Source organism: Miscanthus floridulus, chromosome 3 (assembly GCF_019320115.1).
Source record: "Miscanthus floridulus cultivar M001 chromosome 3, ASM1932011v1, whole genome shotgun sequence".
Classification (NCBI taxonomy): Eukaryota; Viridiplantae; Streptophyta; class Magnoliopsida; order Poales; family Poaceae; genus Miscanthus; species Miscanthus floridulus.
The window spans coordinates 135,127,254-135,147,528 of NC_089582.1; the positions used below are offsets into that span (position 1 = coordinate 135,127,254).

General features: G+C 46.3%; 2 protein-coding genes across 2 annotated transcripts; one reads left to right on the forward strand and one right to left on the reverse strand.

Moving 5' to 3' along the window:
• Positions 1-4,414: 4,414 nt before the first annotated feature.
• Positions 4,415-4,996, reverse strand: LOC136544487 (uncharacterized). The gene has a single exon (XM_066536638.1). The coding sequence runs from the start codon at positions 4,994-4,996 to the stop codon at positions 4,415-4,417; it is 582 nt and encodes a 193-aa protein (XP_066392735.1).
• A 3,453-nt stretch (positions 4,997-8,449) lies between these two features.
• On the forward strand, positions 8,450-11,980 carry LOC136544488 (putative zinc finger CCCH domain-containing protein 51). Its single transcript, XM_066536639.1, has 7 exons — positions 8,450-9,105; positions 9,412-9,573; positions 9,684-9,734; positions 10,232-10,393; positions 10,500-10,550; positions 11,227-11,309; positions 11,928-11,980. Exons 1-7 carry the CDS (start codon positions 8,450-8,452, stop codon positions 11,978-11,980), a joined length of 1,218 nt encoding a protein of 405 aa, XP_066392736.1.
• The last annotated feature ends 8,295 nt before the right edge of the window (positions 11,981-20,275 follow it).

The window sequence follows — 20,275 nt, forward strand, 5'->3', positions numbered from 1 at the left end:
TTAGATTCTCTTGGGGAATGTGGGGCTTCTTTTAACACTGTTGTATATATGGATATATAATAGATATATGAGACATCTTTTTCTACCCTTATACTCCTACTAAAAGTAGAAGGGGAAAATTCTCCTAGAAAAATAAAATGAAAAAGTGAAACGACTGTGATGGTATTGCACATGTAAATATTATTTTTTGCCTTTGTACTACACACGTATGTCGGTACTGGAATACACGGATTAAAAACAAGTGCAAGCTCATGGTTTTCATTTGAGCACCGCACAAAGCACGCACCTTTTGCAGCGGAGCACTCCCACACGCAGACGCAGGGCATCTCCAATTCTCCATACTGATTTACAGCAGCCATCCAACCATATCCCTCGGCTTTTCCAGCACATCACCGGCCGATTTTTCCTGTGTACACACAATTAAAAAAGCGCCGACGTCCTAATCATGCCGTAATCTTTATCATTAATTTCTCTCTTTTTCTAAGTGCGATGCTTTCTTATCTGTCTCAATGTTATCCCCCGTCATCTCCTTTTTTCTCTCTCTCCTTTGATTTTGACAGTACTTTTGCATTGAGAAACCATTTTTTATACGTCTCCTTTTACTTCTAGGTCGCATGGTGGGGGTCCATCAACACAACCTAACCATAGTGTGGCACTGATATGAACAAATAACAATAATAAATACAATAAAATGATACGATGTGCAATTGGATTTTTTAGATACATACTGACATGATGGGTTCATATCTTTTTGGCAACCAGAACGGTAAGCATCATGATATGTAAGTCTGACTCTTTGATTAAGCTAGCACGGACCGCCAAAATTGTGGAAATCCGGAGAGGATCATGCTTGAGCCTGGGGAGTAGCAGCAGGCTAGCTACCGCCTTTTCTCGCACGCGACTATGAAGTATAGGAAAGCAACGTACTAGCATAATTAGCTTGGCAATGATCCAAGAAGGCAACATGAAAAGAAAGGTGTTTCTTTCTTTCTTGACTACAAAGAGGCGTCTACGTGTGTGGTACCAAATTGAGCACTTCGCGTAGAGAAGGATCCATTTTCTTTACGAATTATACACGGCGTCACCTTCACCCGTGTGCCACAGTCGCACACCATGGGTGCTTGTGTTTTTGGGCTTTTGTTGTTGCTGTATGCCTACGATGTTATCTTACTAGAGGTTGCGAAGGAGACTCCACGTCTATTCTCAAGTGACGTTTGAGAATGTTCACATTAAGTGCCTGTTTGGTATGGCTCCCAGAGGGGCTCTGGCTCTGGATCCTAGAGGAGCCATACCAAATGCCATGGATGAGAACAGCTTCACCGGAGGAGCCGTATGGAGAGCCAGAGCCCTTTTGTACTGCGAAGGTGAAGCTCCAAATCGTGGCTTCTCGCGGCTCCGTCTGACGATTACGGCAGTAAAGACGCGGCTACCCTCCTCCATGCTCCTTGCTCGGCTACGAGGCGACGCCGGCGTGATGCGTCACTGTGGAGCGAAGCGTGAGAGCAGCGGCGTGGACGCTTGCACCGCTGTGCTGCCGAGCGGCGACGTCGGCAAGCATCTCATGGGAGAGCCCGCGGCGGCGTAGGAGCGGAAGCGCTGCGTGAGGTGCGAGCACAGATCGGGCGGCGGCGCAAGCCGCAAGCGCCGGGTGCGAGCGCAAATCGAGCGGTGGCGGCGGCTGTATATGAGAGGATGAGGATGCATACAAGTTTTTTTTAGATAGATTAGAGAAGAACGTAGAGCGTGGTGCAGGCCGTTTTGGGCCATGGCCCACTCGGTGTTATAGCCCTGTTTTTCCGTTAAAACAATAGTTTAAATACAATTTACTTTATTAATCATGACCAATGTTATAAATAATCATTGCATGATTGTCAATTAGATGTATTTTAATTTTAATTTTTCATGTATAAGGGCAGTATGGACATTTGATATCTTTCATCTCTCCTAGAAACCAGAGCTATTTTGCTAAACAATTTTCAAAAGGGTTTTGACTTCTTCAGATAAGCCACTTCTTCGGAGGAGCGAGCTAGAGCTGTTTCTCAGAGCCCTGCCAAACATGCCCTAATATTCACTAGTAGATGAGCTAGAAAAAACGATAGGCTTTAGAAACTCTCATAAAGCCAGAAATAATTGGTCATTCATTCTTCGGGCTTTAATTATTGATGACAATAATAGCTACTAGACCTATTCTGTGTTTCTGGCAAATAATTGCATGGACGATGGGTCCATTCAACTGGCCATGCGCCCCTAGGCTGGATCTTTGACACGTGGCGAGGAAACAACATCAAAGACTCACGGAGCCACGGAGGGATAGCGAGTCAGAGCAAGGCTAATAATACAGCCGGTTTGCTGGCTGTAAGGTTCCTTATAGCCTTCTCTCAGCCCACTCATACAGTAGTTAGCTCTTTACAATTAATACATGACCCACTTATCTCTCTCACAGACTTTCTTGGTTCTTGTGCCCAAGCCGGCTGTAAGCTTACAGCCCGCTTCTCCCCTCTCTCCTCCCCTCTCTCCTCCATCTCAGCATTTAGTCGGCTTACAACCTACTATTATACTTCTCACACGGCGTCCATCAGGCAGGGAAGCGCACGCGGTCATCGGTGCGCCCGTCACCCATGCAATTTATTTCCGGCTTGGCTATCTATTTGTTCTTGTTTTGCACTAACTACATGATGCTCGATGCCTTTCAAAGAAAAAAACATGATGCTCGATGGTGATGGGTGGGGAACAACATATTGTTGCCATGGTTGCGGTAGATGTGAAGACTTCATTAGATTGTATTATAGTTTCTTTTGCATGGTCTTTTCCATTAACCGGTTCATGCTTTGCCAAAAGGATAAAAGTTAAGATTCTCAAATAATTCTTTTGAAAAAACACACCACCATTTAACATATTGTAGATTTGATCCGAGAAGTTTTTTTATTATTATAGGGAAACAAATTGCGGTGACTTATTTTTTTGAAAGGTGAGTGCGGTGATTTGGAACATAACGCCACTCAGCTCTCTCTCTGAAAGTACTGGAAGCTTCACTCCTCTCATTAAAGTGCTTCCTCCGTCTAAAAAAATACAATTCTCGTTTCCCGAGAAGTCAACCGATTTCAACTTTAACCAAAGTTATAAAAAAAAAGTACTAATATTTATAATATAAAATAAGTATCAATAGATTAATGACGAAATATATTTTCATAATAAATCTTGGTTGAGATATAAATATTAATACTAATCACTATAAATTTGGTTAAACTTTAGCAAATTTGACCGACACGATTTCTATAATTGCTTTTTTTTTTTTGACGGAGAGAGGACATTTATACCAGCTTCTGCCGCCACTTCCACATGCTGATAACGTGTGTGTTTACGTACTGCGTACGTTGAGTGGAAGTGCAGACACATCAAAAACAATGACATGCCCAGGTACGCCAAAATACTCTTGTCTTAAGAAATGTACGCGTCCCTCTTGCCAGTCTTCGGTACCAAACAGAAAAGACAGGGACCGAACACTGAAGTGAAGCCTGCTGGGACCGGGGGAAATTGCGGAGCTGTTGAGGTGACAGTGGTGAACTTGCTTTTGGCTCTCAAACAGGAGCTGGTGATGAGTGGTGGTGGTCAATCTTAGACCAGACAGCGGTAAATGGTTTGACCTCAATCGTACCATGGCTAGAAAAGGCAGGATCGGCCAATACGTCGCGACAGCGTCGATGGGCTACGGTGACTTTCGTAAGGTTCAGGCGTTCAACGAGTCTATGGCAAGTGGTGTTCGGTGGTGTATGACAAGCTTATTGCTCAGTAGTTCAGTCCAGCGATTGGAACTTGACCAGACACTAGTACTCGAGTAGTACTACTTATTAGTCAGCTTTGGTTATGTAAGCAATGGAATAGAGAAGATCGCGTCGCCTCCTCGTGAGCCAGCTTGCTTTGATCTCGATTGACTTTTCCGTGCCTTTTTTTTTTAGTTTTTCTATCTAACACCCGGGTGTTTTAGCACCCAGTAACACCTGAATCCGGGTATTTTAGCACCTGGTAACACCTGATTTTTTTTCCATATATATTGTTCATCTTTCTCCTCTCTTCTCTTTCTCCTCGGTACAAATCACAACTAACAATTTTTTTCTATGAAAGGATAGAGACAAATTTGGTGGCGGCGTCGGAGTTGGGGAAGAAGCTCGCCGGACTTGAGGAAGATGCCGGGGGCGGCAGCGGCGGCGCGGGGACGGGCGAGCACGATGGCGGCGGTGCGGGGACGGGCGGGCGCAGGCACGGCAGCGCAGGCTCTGTAGCGACGCGGGCGCGGCGGCGCAAGCGTGGCGGACGTGCGGTTCCGCGGCCAAAAAAAAATCGTGTGCCACCGGGTGATAAAACACCCTGTTGTTGTATAGCATTTCCGTTTTTTTTAAAGCCTTCAGGCAAAACTTTATTGATTCAATAATGTAGCTGCATCATTTACAAGTAATTTGAGGATAGAGCTAGGGGGATCATCTATCCAAACAAAAAAGCTCTTTTCTACCAATGCTAACCCTGCTAGCTCATGTGAAATTGGAATACATTCCCTATTACAATGGCTAATAGAAATAGCAGCAAACTCTTCCCAGTACTGGCAGCACTCTTTGTAGATTGCTGCTGCCGCAGTAGCTGAGAAGCCTCCTTCCTTCATCGTCGTGGCAACTTCCAAGCAATCGGCCTGAATCTCCACGCGAGTGCAGCCAATCTGTTGTGCTAGCAAAAGACCATCCCTGAGTGCAAAAGCTTCGGCCATAGGCGTATCCACCACGTGCGGAATATAGTTGTGTGCTGCTACAATGAAACCGCCAGCTGCATCTCTGATAACTGTTCCGGTGCTTCCTGCTCCCTTAGCTTCATTATAGGAGGCATCAACGTTGATCATTAGAAAACCCTCTGAAGGTTTCTTCCAATTCCCATTAAGCACAATTTCCGTGCCTTTTGTTAATAAACTACAGAGTAGAGTAGAGTACAGGTCCTTTTCTGGATTCTCCATGTCAACATGCATCATCCATGATGCCGTTTTGGCATGTTGCATTATTCCTTCGGTTTGGTTTTGTATATGACGCCGCGTATCCGCGGCCTTTTCTCGTCCTAACAAGCAGATTTTTAGCGAGCAGGAGCAGCAGATGCAGTGGAGAACGACGAGCGGCTGCCATACGAGTCACGCCTGACTCAGGCCCCGGCAAGGCGGCAGCGCTGTTGCTATCCGCAGTGCCTCAGCAGTGGGCAGTGTGCCCTTCTAGATTCCCAAGCCAGGCATGCATGGCAGCGTGACACGACCAACTGATGTTCGATCGAGCGTAGAGTACGTACTCCGTACAGTATTTTCCCGGTTCGTTTTGTTTGTTTTCTCCATGGGGCCCAGTGGCCCACGCGTGGTCGCATGATCGCATCCATCTACGCGGTTTCGGCCTTCCGGGACCTCGGTTTCGCTTGTTCGTTTGCGGCCCCCGGGAGATTCCACCCGGCGTCGGGGTCGGGGGCGCTGGCTGGCCACTGGCAGCAGCAGCCAGCGCGGTCCGGCTGGCGCCTGGCGGTTCACACGTGCCCGCGCGCCGGCCGACGGCGTCGTGCCACTGCCACTGCCATTCCCCGTGCACGCCGGCCGGCCGACCACGCCGCGTCGTGGGTCGCGTGATCGGATGCCGATGCGACCTGCCGCGCGACCACAAGATCTCAGTGGCGGTCACGACACGAGGACACGAACCCGCGACGTGGCGCACGCAGTATTTTTCCGGGAACGGGAAACCGGCAGCCGCCGCGGGTGGCTCCTGCGTGCCTCGCTTTTGGGGCGCCCAGGGGGGGGGGCCTAGCTAGCGCCGCGGTCGCCGCGCGTTTCCACGGTCTCGGCGTAGCTTCACACCTGCCCGTCTCCACGGTCTCGCGCTGCTGTTTTCGCAGCCGAAGCGAAACAGTACGACGAGCTCCCCCCTCTAGATGATGGTGATGGAAGTTCAAAAAAAAAAAGATGATGGTGATGGACCGGACCATGAGCACTTTCGAGTCAGAAACGCGACAAAGACCACTGTGGAACGCACGATCAGAGAGCCCATGGATGCCCAAGCGGCCTGGTCCACAGTTTTGCGGGGCTCCCTACCTGCCAAAAGAAGGCAGCCCACCTACACCGCCACCGGACGGGCATGGCCCAAACGAACGAGCCGGCAGATTTGTATTTAACTATTGCAAGTAATCTGATTTCGCTCTATATAAATATTAAAATATAGGACATCTTACTCCTTAAGTATGTAAACTATTTAGATTAACCCACTGCCCATATAGAAGTGATTTTAATAGCAGTTTCATCGTATTTTTAGCTAGAAAAAATATGGTAAATACCCATAAGGTTTTAAAACCGCAAAATTGTCTCCAACCTTCTAAATTTTTGAGAAAAATCCTAGAGGTAGATTGGAATATGACAAAACTAAATAAAGCATTCAAAGCTCGTAAAAGTATGTCTAAAAGCTTTCAAAAATAGATTTAACTCTATAAAAATGGAAAAGTATCACAAAAAATCTAAAATGTTCTCAAAACATTCTAATAAATAAAGGTATAAATAAGTTTGAAAATTTTACACAACAAACACATGAGATATAATGCATTCATGCTCGTAGCATCTTGTGTTTTTATTGATAAAAGTTTTTATTTTTTCTTAGACATAGATTAGAATGTTTTAGGGAATTTTTAACTTTTTATACATATTTTTCCAATTTTACTAGATCTAAATATACGTGTTTTAGGGATTATCACGGTTCAGCAGTCATCGTTTGCATTTTTTTTTTTTTTGGCTCTTGCTTACCAGCTAGGCAACGAGCCAGTTTTTTTCCGCGCAAAACGCGGAGTTACCTGCTAGTTTATTTGATAGCCGCGGATGACATCAAAGACACCGCTATCTAACGATGACCGTCCATCTCAAATCATGGATGATGCTTGAAGTGACTAGACGCCATAGTGTCCTGTGTTCCATGAAGGATAAGAGATCAAGTTGAGCCAAAAAAAAAGGCTAACTAAAATACACTTTGATAGTTCAATACAAAGTTTAAGAACTAAAATGATTATTTTGATAGTCTAGAGTGATATCGAAACAAATTGAGCACTAAAAAAAATTAAAGACTGAAAAAAGTTCATAAACGAAATTCAGGCTCGGGAGGCCAAAATGAGCCAATTGCCAAATACTTTACTCCAGAAGTCGAAGCAAGGCCGACCGACCATATATAAACCCTCGGCCGCAGGCCGCCTGCCCGCACCGATATAAATCCTCGGCCACAATCTTCCCCAACCCCGGGAGACCTTTCATCCACGCGGAATACCAATTCTCGCACGGAGTCTGAAGGTTGGGGTACGGCATTGCTGGTCACGTCCCTACAATTCTCCCGCGCCTCTCCGGCTTCCTCTCCCACCTCCCCCTGCATTGCTTGGTGTCGCGGGTGCTGTTCTTCCGGGCTGGAGGAAGACGAGGTTAGTGCATCGGGACTACGAAAACCCCCTTTACGCTACCTTGCCGTTTGCCCCTCAGTTCTTGCGGCGGTTCTTGGAGAAACTGGAACAACAGGAGAGGTTTTAGTCAGCTTTTGGGTTTTGGAGACGGCTCCCTGGAGACAGGGCGGTTCTTGGTTGGGGATGCGTTGGGTTGTCTCGTCTTTTCTTTGTCGCGGAAGCTTGTGGGAGATCTGACACGCTTCACGGAGTAGGTTTCTGTGAGCTTTGGTTCGCTTCTTGGAAACAGCGGTTGTTGATCATTGGTTCTTTCTGGCATGTTAAAGATTTTGTTGGCGAATATAATTGCTGATTCTGCTAGTCAGGACCAAATCCGTTCGTTCGTTCGTTCAATTATTTGGAAATTGGAATCACTAAGTGGGGAAATGCGGGTTGTTGGAAAAGAACCGTTCTTGGTGGTACGTTCTGGCGTGCTCGAGATTTTGGTGGGTTTGGTGGAGATTAGAGCTGCGATTGACAATTCTGTTACTAAAGATCAAACCCGCTGTTTTAATTTGGAATTGCAAAATGGGTAAAAGACGAATTTGAGCAGGTTGCTGGTTCCTTATTTGTTGGGTGGAAACAGACTAGCAGAGAATGGTGCAAGATTTTCGTTTCTGCGTACACTGTTGTTCTTCTTTGCTGCCGTGGCACCGCTTTACTCGTTCTTTCAACTTCTGGCAAAGAATCACCTGCATATGTTTGGAGTTCGTTAAGTTTGGAATTACGAAATGAGGAAATACAAATTCAGGCAGATGCTACTTCATTTCTGTTGGGTGAAAGCAGACTAGCAGAGAATGATGCAAGATTTTCGTTCTGACGTGCACTACTAGTCCCCATTGTTGCCGTGATACTGGTTTACATCGTGTTCATTCAACTTTTCAGAAAAAAATTTGCCTACATTTGCATGCATCTGCTTAATCTTGCTGTGCAATGAGTTCCAGTACCTTGTTCTTGCTGAAGGAGACAAGAAATGGATATAGAGGAGTGCAGGAGGAGGTTGCAGGATAAGGTCTGGCTACTTCATCCAACGAATGCCGAAGGGATAGTTGACTACATGATTGCAAACATAGCACTTGAGGATATCAGATCATATTTATTAACTGCCACAAATGACACATTATTGAAACTATTTGAGGGTGCAAACCGTTTACAAAAAATCCTGGATTTGTCCAAGGAAAATGAGGAGCCCCTATTTGGTCCATTCCGTCCCTTTGATCAGATTGGACCACAGAAGCAATACCAGTTTCCTTCAAGAAGCTATTCTCAGGTCCTTCAGGCTCCACTGCACCCCATTGGTCCAACTGGAGCTTTTCAGAAACCATACTCTAAACTCATTGGCTTCGGGGACCATTCCCAGTCTTTGAGCATTCTTGATGATACCATGCCAAGTCACTACCAATGTGCTAGTATAAATGTTGATGGCTATCCCAGTAATGCCAAGGTCCAAAAGCCTTGTCGCTTTTACTTCTCCTTTGGAAACTGTAAGTATGGTGAGAACTGTCGGTTTTCCCATGTGTCCGGTTACCCTGAGATTAATAACATGAGGCAAGTTCACCACCTTGGGTCATTGCAAATGTTGGAGATGGAGATCAGGGATCTCCTGTCCTTGCAGACATCATCACAAGTGTCAGTTGAGCATCTGCAAAAAATGTACTTGAGACGTATCCAAAGCCTCTAGAAATTGAGGGACTCCATACAGAGGGCCAGAAGAATAGGAAGGCTGGTTGCGGCCTCACAGATCTGCTCATGCAACTTAACACCATCAGTGATTGAGAGGTTCCTTCTGATCTTAAGCATTTCAGCTAGTTTTACTTTGCATTATTGCATAGATGTTTGGTTTTTACGTTGCCTTATGTTTCTATCATTAAGTATTAAATGGCAGAACTATTTTATCTTTTTTTCTAATAAGTGTTTTGGCTATTTAAACTTCAGACAAGGAAGGCATTATGTTGTCCTGGTGAAAGATGCTCCTATGTACTTCACTCATGGTTTCGAATCAGTGATGCCTCCTGCTGGCAGTGATTCTAACAAGATTTATATTACCTTCAATCATACAAGCACATTCACTCACACGGATGTCCAGAACTACTTCAGGTGTCCCGTCTAACTTCAGTGCTTGATGCATTTTGACTTGAAGCCTCTACCTGTTATGTTATTATGCAGCTGTAAGCCTGTAAATAATATTTTTGTGATATTTCTACCAGTCAGTATGGTGCTGTTAGTGAAGTGAGATTATCAGAAAAAGAGAGACACATGTATGGTCATGTGAGATTCCTGGACCCTGGGACGGCAAAACGGGTCATATCAGAAAGGGGCCCTCATTTCATCTGTGGAAACGAAGTTCGTGTCAAAGCTTTCAGGAAAAATTATAAACTGGAGTAAGGATCTTATAATTGGTTGTTTTCTGTTGCCTACTGCTATGTACTGTAGTGCCACACAGTGTAAGCGTAGTAGCATACTGCGATCGTTTTTCCATTAAATGATGTCTGTTGCATGGTTTAGCAATTAGCATGTTCATGCCCAGAATCTTTATTTTTAACCATGGTCAAAATTTTACATGGGCTTGTTTTTAAGTATTCTTGTAGCTGTCATTCTCACCATATTGATCAAGAGGTTCCTTCTGATCATAAACATCTCAGCTAGTTTTGCTTTAGAGAGATGCTTGTTTCTTAGGATACCATTTCTCTTATTAATTATTAAATGGAACAACTGATTTATTTTTTTCTAAGTACTTTGACTATTTCAACTTCAGACAAGGACTGCATCATGTTGTCCTGGTGAAAGATGCTCCTAAGTACTTCACTCATGGTTTCGAATCAGTGATGCCTTCTGCCAGCAGTGATTCTAACAAGATTTATATTACCTTCAATCATACAAGCACATTCACTCACACAGATGTCCAGAACTACTTCAGGTGTCTCGTCTAACTTCAGTGCTTGGTGCATTTTGAAGCCTCTACCTTATTTTGTCATTATGCAGCTGTAAGCCTGTAAATAATATTTTTGTGATATTTCTACCAGTCAGTATGGTGCTGTTAGTGAAGTGAGATTATCAGAACAAGAGAGACGCATGTATGGTCATGTGAGATTCCTGGACCCTGGGACGGCAAAACAGATCATGGCCCCGTTCGCTTGTCTTAAAAATGGCTTGTTCGGCTTCTTTTTTCAGCCGGAACAGTATTTTTCTCTCACAACAATTCAGCCGAAACAGTATTTTTCAGCCAGTTTCAGCCAAGTTTCAGACCAGCGAACGGGGCCCATATCAGAAAGGGGCCCTCATTTCATCTGTGGAAACGAAGTTCGTGTCGGAGCTTTCAGGAAAAAGCATGAACTCGAGTAAGGATCTTATAATTGGTTGTTTTCTGTTGTCTGCTGCTTATGTATTGTAGTCACACAGTGTATAAGCATACTGCGATCATTTTCCGTTTAGCATGTTCATGTCTATAGTATAATGTTATTTTTAACCGTGGTCCAAATTTTACATGGGCTGTTTGAAGTATTCTTGTAGTTGTCATTCTCAAATTGTTTTTTTGGAAAGTTTAACTTGAGACTTGTTGTGGGTTTTGATTACTGAAAAGTACAGTGAAGAGACAAGACCATGGACCCCCTTTTCTTATAACTCTTGAATTGAGTTCTTCACGTCTATTTCTTTTTATTTCTTTGTGCAATTGAGTACTTCTGTCTTGTTTATACAAGTTTAGGACTAAAGCCATTCTATTTTCCATTTTTAAATGTGTTGAAAATACAGAATGTTAGCTAAGAAAGATGTCCATTTTAACTGCAGCATACGTGCAGTGTCAGATGTAGATGCCGTTGGTGAGCATCATACAGGTGAGTTACTGACTAAAAGAATACTTGGCTTTGTGTTGTCACTTAGCATTAACCAGACTTCAATGGTGTACTTTGCACAAAATTACTTCTTTTCTTATATCTATTGGATTAGGGGGGGTGGGGGGGGGGGGGGGGGGGGGGGGGGGGGTTACACATGATCTGATCTTGGAAATTTTACTGTAACCAGCAACATTACATTTGCACCAGAAATGGCTTCACCACTAACACAAAACCTGCCTTGTCACCCTAGGAATGAAGCAGGGAATATATACCGAATTTTCACTAGTCCATGTTTGTCCTTGTAGTGTTTTTCAGATCCATTTCATTTAGCCAGCCCCCGCGTCACTACCAGGCAGGGTGACTCAGGCAGCACTCAAACTGGCTGGCTAGGCGCTAGAACCTAGCCCGGGGATCAACTTTCCCAGTTTTCCTCTTCTTCTTTTTTTCTCGAATACGTAAAAGCTTTGCGTATCATTGTATTAAGTAGAAGAGTTTAGGCAAACATACAACGTGCTTGTATCGAGCACCGTAGGAGGTCAACCTAACACAGCCGTAGCTGGACCGTCCCAGTTTTTCTCTTTTGTTAGTAAAGCTTACTTGATTCTGTAAATCTGCTAGGTGATAATGAAGTTGAATTGTCGCATGTGCCAAAAGGTTTGGATGAAGCATGAGCAGATCTAGAAGCTTTCTTGTTTGCATATCTTGTAAGTGACAATACAGCAGAATCATCAGGTGTGCCAAATCGTTGGGGCATGACACGAGAAGCTAAAGATGGGTGAGTTTCATTGTTTAACTTAGTGGATTCAGCAACCTTGTAGCCACTACTTGGATGCTTTATTGGTCTGATGGGCACTTTAGTCTTTGTGCAACATAGAGAAAATGAGGTGAATGCAATTAGCCAATTATTCCGTGCGTGAGATTAAATGAATTTAGCAATTCGGATTCTACTGACTATTTTTGCATCTTCTCTTTTTTGTTGTGCGCTTCCCCCACTTGAGTAATATGGCTGTAACATCTCTACTGTGATAGATTTGTAGGACCTCTAGTTGTAGATCCAGCGAGTAGAATTTGACTTAGACAATACCTTGTTAAGTACCTCGTCGAGAGGCAGTCGCGGTCATGGCGCAGCCGACGAGATAGTAGTGACGTGGAGGCGCGGTCCAGTGGCGGCGGCGAAGGCGATGGCGCTTCCCGTCGCTCACAGCACACCATCTCGATCGGTCTAGGGTTAGACTCGGTGGGGAACTGGCGACAACAGTGAACCTCATACCTTGTGCCCTGGCCCCCACCTTCCTCTTTATAGTGCTGCGCGACGGGGACTCATCAGCTAGGAGAACGGTTGGGCGCCCCTGATCAAGGCGCTGATGAAGGGCCCAATTAGCCGTTGGGCCAACTGGTGGAGATCGATCTAACATTCCCCCCCTTGATCTCACCTTATGACTTAAACTTTGAAATGTCCTAATAGCTAGAGGGGGGTGAATATCCTATTAAAAGTTTCTACAACAACACTTAATAAACCGGTTAGACAATTATGAGGCGAAGCGAGTGGTGCGCTAGCCTACTAAAAATACAAGCCACCTATCACAATTCTAGTATAGATAATATCTATCCACGCAAAAGCGATGACACTACCCTAAGTTAGTGTGCTCTCAAAAGCTAACTAAAAAGCCACACCAACCAAGCAATTAAGCTCTCACAACTAGGTACACTAAAGAGCTTGACAACTAGTTTACGGTAAGGTAAAAAGAGTAAGCAAGATAGTTATACCACAGTGTAGATAAATGAGCCAATTAATCACAAGAATGAATAACAATAAAGACCAATCACCTCGAAATCAATGATAAATACAATGATTTTTTTTACCGAGGTTCACTTGCTTGCCGGCAAGCTAGTCCTCGTTGTGGTGATTCACTCACTTGGAGGTTCACGCGCTAATTGGCTTCACACGCCAAACCCTCAATAGGGTGCCGCACAACCAACACGAGATGAGGATCACACAAGCCACGAGCAATCCAGTAAAGTACCTTTTGGCTCTCCATTGGGGAAAGGTCAAGAACCCCTCACAATCACCACGATTGGAGTCGGAGACAATCACCATCCTCCGCTCGACGATCCTCGCTGCTCCAAGCCATCTAGGTGGCGGCAACCACCAAGAGTAACAAGCGAATCCCGCAGCGAAACACGAACACCAAGTGCCTTTAGATGGAATCACTCAAGCAATGCACTTGGATTCTCTCCCAATCTCACAAAGATGATGAATCAATGATGGAGATGAGTGGGAGGGCTTTGGCTAAGCTCACAAGGTTGCTATGTCAATGTAAATGGCCAAGAGAGTGAGCTTGAGCCGGTCATGGGGCTTAAATAGAAGCCTCCACGAAATAGAGCCGTTGTACCCCTTCACTGGGCATAACTCGGATCGACCGGACGCACCGGTCGGATCGACCGGACGCTGGCCCTCAGCGTCCGATCACGTGATACACGCCACGTGTCCCCTCTTTGAATAATGTTCGTCCGATCTCAACGGTCAATCAGTCGATCGGACGCTGCGGCATAAGTGACCGGACGCTGAACCTCCAGCGTCCGGTCGTTTCCAGTAAGGTTCCAGAAATGAATTTCTTCGACCGAACGCGTCCGATCATGCTCGACCAGTCTCACCCAACGTCCGGTCACTTGGTGTTTCCCCTATGCATGACCATGTCAGTGTGACCGGACGCAGCCAACCAGCGTTCGGTTGTTTCAGTGCCAGCGTTCGGTCGACGACCGACGCTGCGCTTCTTCTGCTGCTACTGACGTCCGATCACATGATCTGATCTTGGAAATTTTACTGTAACCAGCAACATTACATTTGCACCAGAAATGGCTTCACCACTAACACAAAACCTGCCTTGTCACCCTAGGAATGAAGCAGGGAATATATACCGAATTTTCACTAGTCCATGTTTGTCCTTGTAGTGTTTTTCAGATCCATTTCATTTAGCCAGCCCCCGCGTCACTACCAGGCAGGGTGACTCAGGCAGCACTCAAACTGGCTGGCTAGGCGCTAGAACCTAGCCCGGGGATCAACTTTCCCAGTTTTCCTCTTCTTCTTTTTTTCTCGAATACGTAAAAGCTTTGCGTATCATTGTATTAAGTAGAAGAGTTTAGGCAAACATACAACGTGCTTGTATCGAGCACCGTAGGAGGTCAACCTAACACAGCCGTAGCTGGACCGTCCCAGTTTTTCTCTTTTGTTAGTAAAGCTTACTTGATTCTGTAAATCTGCTAGGTGATAATGAAGTTGAATTGTCGCATGTGCCAAAAGGTTTGGATGAAGCATGAGCAGATCTAGAAGCTTTCTTGTTTGCATATCTTGTAAGTGACAATACAGCAGAATCATCAGGTGTGCCAAATCGTTGGGGCATGACACGAGAAGCTAAAGATGGGTGAGTTTCATTGTTTAACTTAGTGGATTCAGCAACCTTGTAGCCACTACTTGGATGCTTTATTGGTCTGATGGGCACTTTAGTCTTTGTGCAACATAGAGAAAATGAGGTGAATGCAATTAGCCAATTATTCCGTGCGTGAGATTAAATGAATTTAGCAATTCGGATTCTACTGACTATTTTTGCATCTTCTCTTTTTTGTTGTGCGCTTCCCCCACTTGAGTAATATGGCTGTAACATCTCTACTGTGATAGATTTGTAGGACCTCTAGTTGTAGATCCAGCGAGTAGAATTTGACTTAGACAATACCTTGTTAAGTACCTCGTCGAGAGGCAGTCGCGGTCATGGCGCAGCCGACGAGATAGTAGTGACGTGGAGGCGCGGTCCAGTGGCGGCGGCGAAGGCGATGGCGCTTCCCGTCGCTCACAGCACACCATCTCGATCGGTCTAGGGTTAGACTCGGTGGGGAACTGGCGACAACAGTGAACCTCATACCTTGTGCCCTGGCCCCCACCTTCCTCTTTATAGTGCTGCGCGACGGGGACTCATCAGCTAGGAGAACGGTTGGGCGCCCCTGATCAAGGCGCTGATGAAGGGCCCAATTAGCCGTTGGGCCAACTGGTGGAGATCGATCTAACATTCCCCCCCTTGATCTCACCTTATGACTTAAACTTTGAAATGTCCTAATAGCTAGAGGGGGGTGAATATCCTATTAAAAGTTTCTACAACAACACTTAATAAACCGGTTAGACAATTATGAGGCGAAGCGAGTGGTGCGCTAGCCTACTAAAAATACAAGCCACCTATCACAATTCTAGTATAGATAATATCTATCCACGCAAAAGCGATGACACTACCCTAAGTTAGTGTGCTCTCAAAAGCTAACTAAAAAGCCACACCAACCAAGCAATTAAGCTCTCACAACTAGGTACACTAAAGAGCTTGACAACTAGTTTACGGTAAGGTAAAAAGAGTAAGCAAGATAGTTATACCACAGTGTAGATAAATGAGCCAATTAATCACAAGAATGAATAACAATAAAGACCAATCACCTCGAAATCAATGATAAATACAATGATTTTTTTTACCGAGGTTCACTTGCTTGCCGGCAAGCTAGTCCTCGTTGTGGTGATTCACTCACTTGGAGGTTCACGCGCTAATTGGCTTCACACGCCAAACCCTCAATAGGGTGCCGCACAACCAACACGAGATGAGGATCACACAAGCCACGAGCAATCCAGTAAAGTACCTTTTGGCTCTCCATTGGGGAAAGGTCAAGAACCCCTCACAATCACCACGATTGGAGTCGGAGACAATCACCATCCTCCGCTCGACGATCCTCGCTGCTCCAAGCCATCTAGGTGGCGGCAACCACCAAGAGTAACAAGCGAATCCCGCAGCGAAACACGAACACCAAGTGCCTTTAGATGGAATCACTCAAGCAATGCACTTGGATTCTCTCCCAATCTCACAAAGATGATGAATCAATGATGGAGATGAGTGGGAGGGCTTTGGCTAAGCTCACAAGGTTGCTATGTCAATGTAAATGGCCAAGAGAGTGAGCTTGAGCCGGTCATGGGGCTTAAATAGAAGCCTCCACGAAATAGAGCCGTTGTACCCCTTCACTGGGCATAACTCGGATCGACCGGACGCACCGGTCGGATCGACCGGACGCTGGCCCTCAGCGTCCGATCACGTGATACACGCCACGTGTCCCCTCTTTGAATAATGTTCGTCCGATCTCAACGGTCAATCAGTCGATCGGACGCTGCGGCATAAGTGACCGGACGCTGAACCTCCAGCGTCCGGTCGTTTCCAGTAAGGTTCCAGAAATGAATTTCTTCGACCGAACGCGTCCGATCATGCTCGACCAGTCTCACCCAACGTCCGGTCACTTGGTGTTTCCCCTGTGCATGACCATGTCAGTGTGACCGGACGCAGCCAACCAGCGTTCGGTTGTTTCAGTGCCAGCGTTCGGTCGACGACCGACGCTGCGCTTCTTCTGCTGCTACTGACCGGACGCGCCGATCCTTCAGAGACCAGCGTCCGGTCACTTACAGTGACCTTTGTCTTTTCTGTCTAGGGCGCCAGTGGCACCGTCGGACTGTCCGCACTCTACGGGCGGACACTCCACCGGTGAAGTTCCTTACTGTCGACGAAATATGGTCGGCAGTCTACCTAGGGGTATGCCCAAGGTAGTAGATTGTCGGTAGACAGATGCGCAAGCTATAAACAAGATGGTGACGCAAGACAGACACGAAGTTTTATCTAGGTTCGACCACCATGAAGGCGTAATACCTACGTCCTGCGTCTGATTGTATTGCTATATGTCAATGAGAGATAATTTTTAGAGGGGTCCCCTGCCCGCCTTATATAGTCTGGGGGGCAGGGTTACAGATCTAAAAACTAATCCTAACCAGTTACAATTGCCATAGGTGGCCGGATAAGGATTCCTATTCTAACCGACCAGGATCTTGTTCGATCTCCAAATCTGTCTTGATTCCTTGCGTGGGACTCCGAACAGATTGACCAGGCCGCGCGTCGTCTTCTAGTGGGCCAGACCCCCTAGTCCGGGCCGGCCCAAGCCCAGCCGTAAGGGTATAGGGGTTAATACCCCCACAGCTAGTCCCCGAGCACCATGTATTATGCTGCGACACGCTGTTCGATCTCCTTCGGCTAATGCGATCCGTCTTTATATCATCTCCAACTAGTTGAAACATTGAACAATCGAATGTGCCAGTACTCTGGTCAGAACAGAGAGCAGTAGACCACGATTATAGCCGAAGATTCCGGTTGTCCGAAGAATGCATGGTGCTCTAAAGAAAAAAAAAGATTTCTTTCCTTATCAAGTGTGCCCACTTGTATTTCTGAAAAGAAATGTAAGTGACCCTTGGACAATAGTAATTCTGGCCAACAATCAGAACGTAGGGGTCGATAAAATAAGCACATTCACCGCAAGGTGAAGTGTGCCCACTTAGTCCCCGAGCCTGGTAGTAGGTGACGTAGGCACGTGGTGCCAGGGTCTAAAAAGAATTCCCACTGAAGTTGAGAATCCAATCGTCGTACAAGCAATACGAGATGCATCGGTAGGTGCATCGTACCAATGTAGTCCCCGAGCTTGCTGGAAGGCGAGGTATCAACCTTGTAGCAAGGTCTAAATAAATGCCTCTCAACTGTATGTGAGTATAAATTACATGTAGCCGAGGAGAGCAGTCGCCGAGCAATGTTCAGAGAGTGGTCAGGGCAGTCCCCGAGCATGAGAGTGGTCGGAACAGTCCCCGAGCATGATGGTGGTCTGGACAGTCCCCGAGCACGATGGTGGTCTGGACAGTCCCCGAGAACGATGGTGGTCTAGACAGTCCCCGAGCATAAGAAGTGCAGCGAAAAACCAAATGCCACTTGTACTATTATTTTGTGTATTTTTTTATTTACTTGCTCTGTTAAGTCCAATCTAACATGTCTGGTCAAAAAAGTAGATGGGTATAGCACGTCATACTGCCTTCTTGTCTTTTCAAGCAAATAGTTGTGTGGCACCTGTAAGTAGGTGCGTCAGCGTGGGCCCTCTCACACTAACAATGAAGAGGCCCATACACTGGCAACGAAGAGGCGCATATATTGGCATAGATCTCGAGGCTGTGAAAACAACCGTCTGCGGCGTGTGCGCACATCTCCCAAGAATCTCGGGCATATGAAACGGCATAACTCTTGGGTTAAATACAGTATAGGATAGGTAAATTACTTTTTACCGCACCCCATTGCCATTCATAGCCGCAGCCATCTTCTTCCTATTGCCAACCCTAATACCAATCAATCCTCCACCAGTTCCTCGTTCATCAACAAGGCCGGATTCATGGCGAAACGCGATGCGCAGAAGAAAGCCGGAGTCTTGGTGAAGGAGTGGTGGAAATCGAGAAGCAACGAGCAGACCATTGAAGACCTCGTCACCATGGGGGTACTCCACAACAAGGAGCTCGCAGGATGGCGTGCGCTGGAGGGCGAGGGGTACCCCGATCCACAACCAGGTGAGATTGTGGTGTTCGAAGACTTCTTTAAGCAGGGATTTGGGGTTCCTGTTCATCCTTTTCTTCAGGGGCTCTGTCTTTACTACGAGATTGGGATTTGCAATCTGCATCCCAACTCAATCCTCCTTGTTGCCACTTTCATTCATCTTCTAGACCCATTTCGATTTTTTCTGCCATCTTTTCTATCTACGGAAGAAAGGAAGCGGGGGATCGAAGATTGCCGGAGGTGTGTACCTCAACCTCCGTGATGGCATGAAAGCCCAGTACCTGCACTACCCATGGAATATGTCGCTTGACGACTGGTATAAGAAATGGTTCTACATCCATGAAGAGCCAAACACGATCACGCTGTGCGACGTGGGGTACATTCCAGAGAAGAGGACAAGCTGGTTAGAGAAGCTCGAGCACCTAGAACAGATTCCAAAAATTTTTGGGATGATTTCGTGGAAAAAACTGGACGGTCCAAGCATGGTCGGGAGCTTCATCAGCCGACGGATCCAGCCTTGCCAGAGGAGGGTACATCCTGGCTACGAGTATCAAGGTAGCGCGGACCCGACAAGGATGAAGCAGGGGGCGCTTGACAAAAACGAAGTCAGAGCCAGAATTGGAGAGCTATTTAACTTAGCTAATCCAAATTATGTCAGATTGAGCGACATCAAGCACACTTTCAAGCTCGCCCGACCTCCCCCAAAGGTAACTGATCTTGCCTTGTACCCGTAGTCTTATACTGTGGTAGAAACTCACTGTGTTCACTCCCATTTGTTTCCTAGATTAATGGTCGGGATAGAGCAACAGTGTTTGTGTCGCCACCCCTTAGAGTAGATTGGCCACAAGGAGCTGACCCAACCACCCAGACTAGCATCGGGATCGAGGACGTCGACTAGGCGGTGCTCGGAGCTAGAGAGGAGGTAGCGGCCAAAGCTGCTGGTAAGCGGCCAACAGCTAGCAAGCGTCATCAGGCGATTTTTACTTTGTCAGATGATGACGCAGAGGAGGGAGAGGATGCAGACACCTTTTGACTCGTCCCTCAAAAGAGGAGGAGGCAACTAGAGTCGATGGAGCAAGGTGGCTCCTCCATGCCGGTGGGACCTACATCGTCGACCACTGCAGCGTGAAGGACAAGCGGTGGAGGGGTCGAGCACCAAGGCCCAGCGATAGTGCTGGATGTAGAGGGAGACCAGGAGTCACCCGCATAGCACGTGGAGCAAGCACAACTGAAGAGACGTGCCTTCGCCACATCATTTCATGCTTCCAACATGTAAGTATTTGTAACCTTGATGTAAGCTAGCAATTTGCATTGAATATGATTGCCTTCTAAACTTATCTCGAATGTACTAGCTCGGCGTCCATCGAAAGTCCGGACCAGCTAGCCAAAAGCGGCATGGCTCCGCCAGTAATTTCAGAGCAGACTGCCCAGCAGCCGGCCATCGAGGAACTCATAGCAGAAGATCCATCGGGGCCTTAGCAAACAAATAGTTAGACAATAGTCCCTGAGCAGGGGGTCGAGGGAAGAGCCGAGCCG

What these genes read in the sequence shown, in the direction of transcription:
- LOC136544487 (XM_066536638.1), bottom strand. Translation starts at nt 4,996, where the DNA reads ATGGAGAATCCAGAAAAGGACCTGTACTCTACTCTACTCTGTAGTTTA.
- LOC136544488 (XM_066536639.1), top strand. Translation starts at nt 8,450, where the DNA reads ATGGATATAGAGGAGTGCAGGAGGAGGTTGCAGGATAAGGTCTGGCTA. An exon ending in GATGTCCAGAACTACTTCAG is followed by an intron (nt 9,574 to 9,683) that starts GTGTCCCGTCTA and finishes TATTTCTACCAG; the next exon opens with TCAGTATGGTGCTGTTAGTG. An exon ending in CGTTGGTGAGCATCATACAG is followed by an intron (nt 11,310 to 11,927) that starts GTGAGTTACTGA and finishes TAAATCTGCTAG; the next exon opens with GTGATAATGAAGTTGAATTG.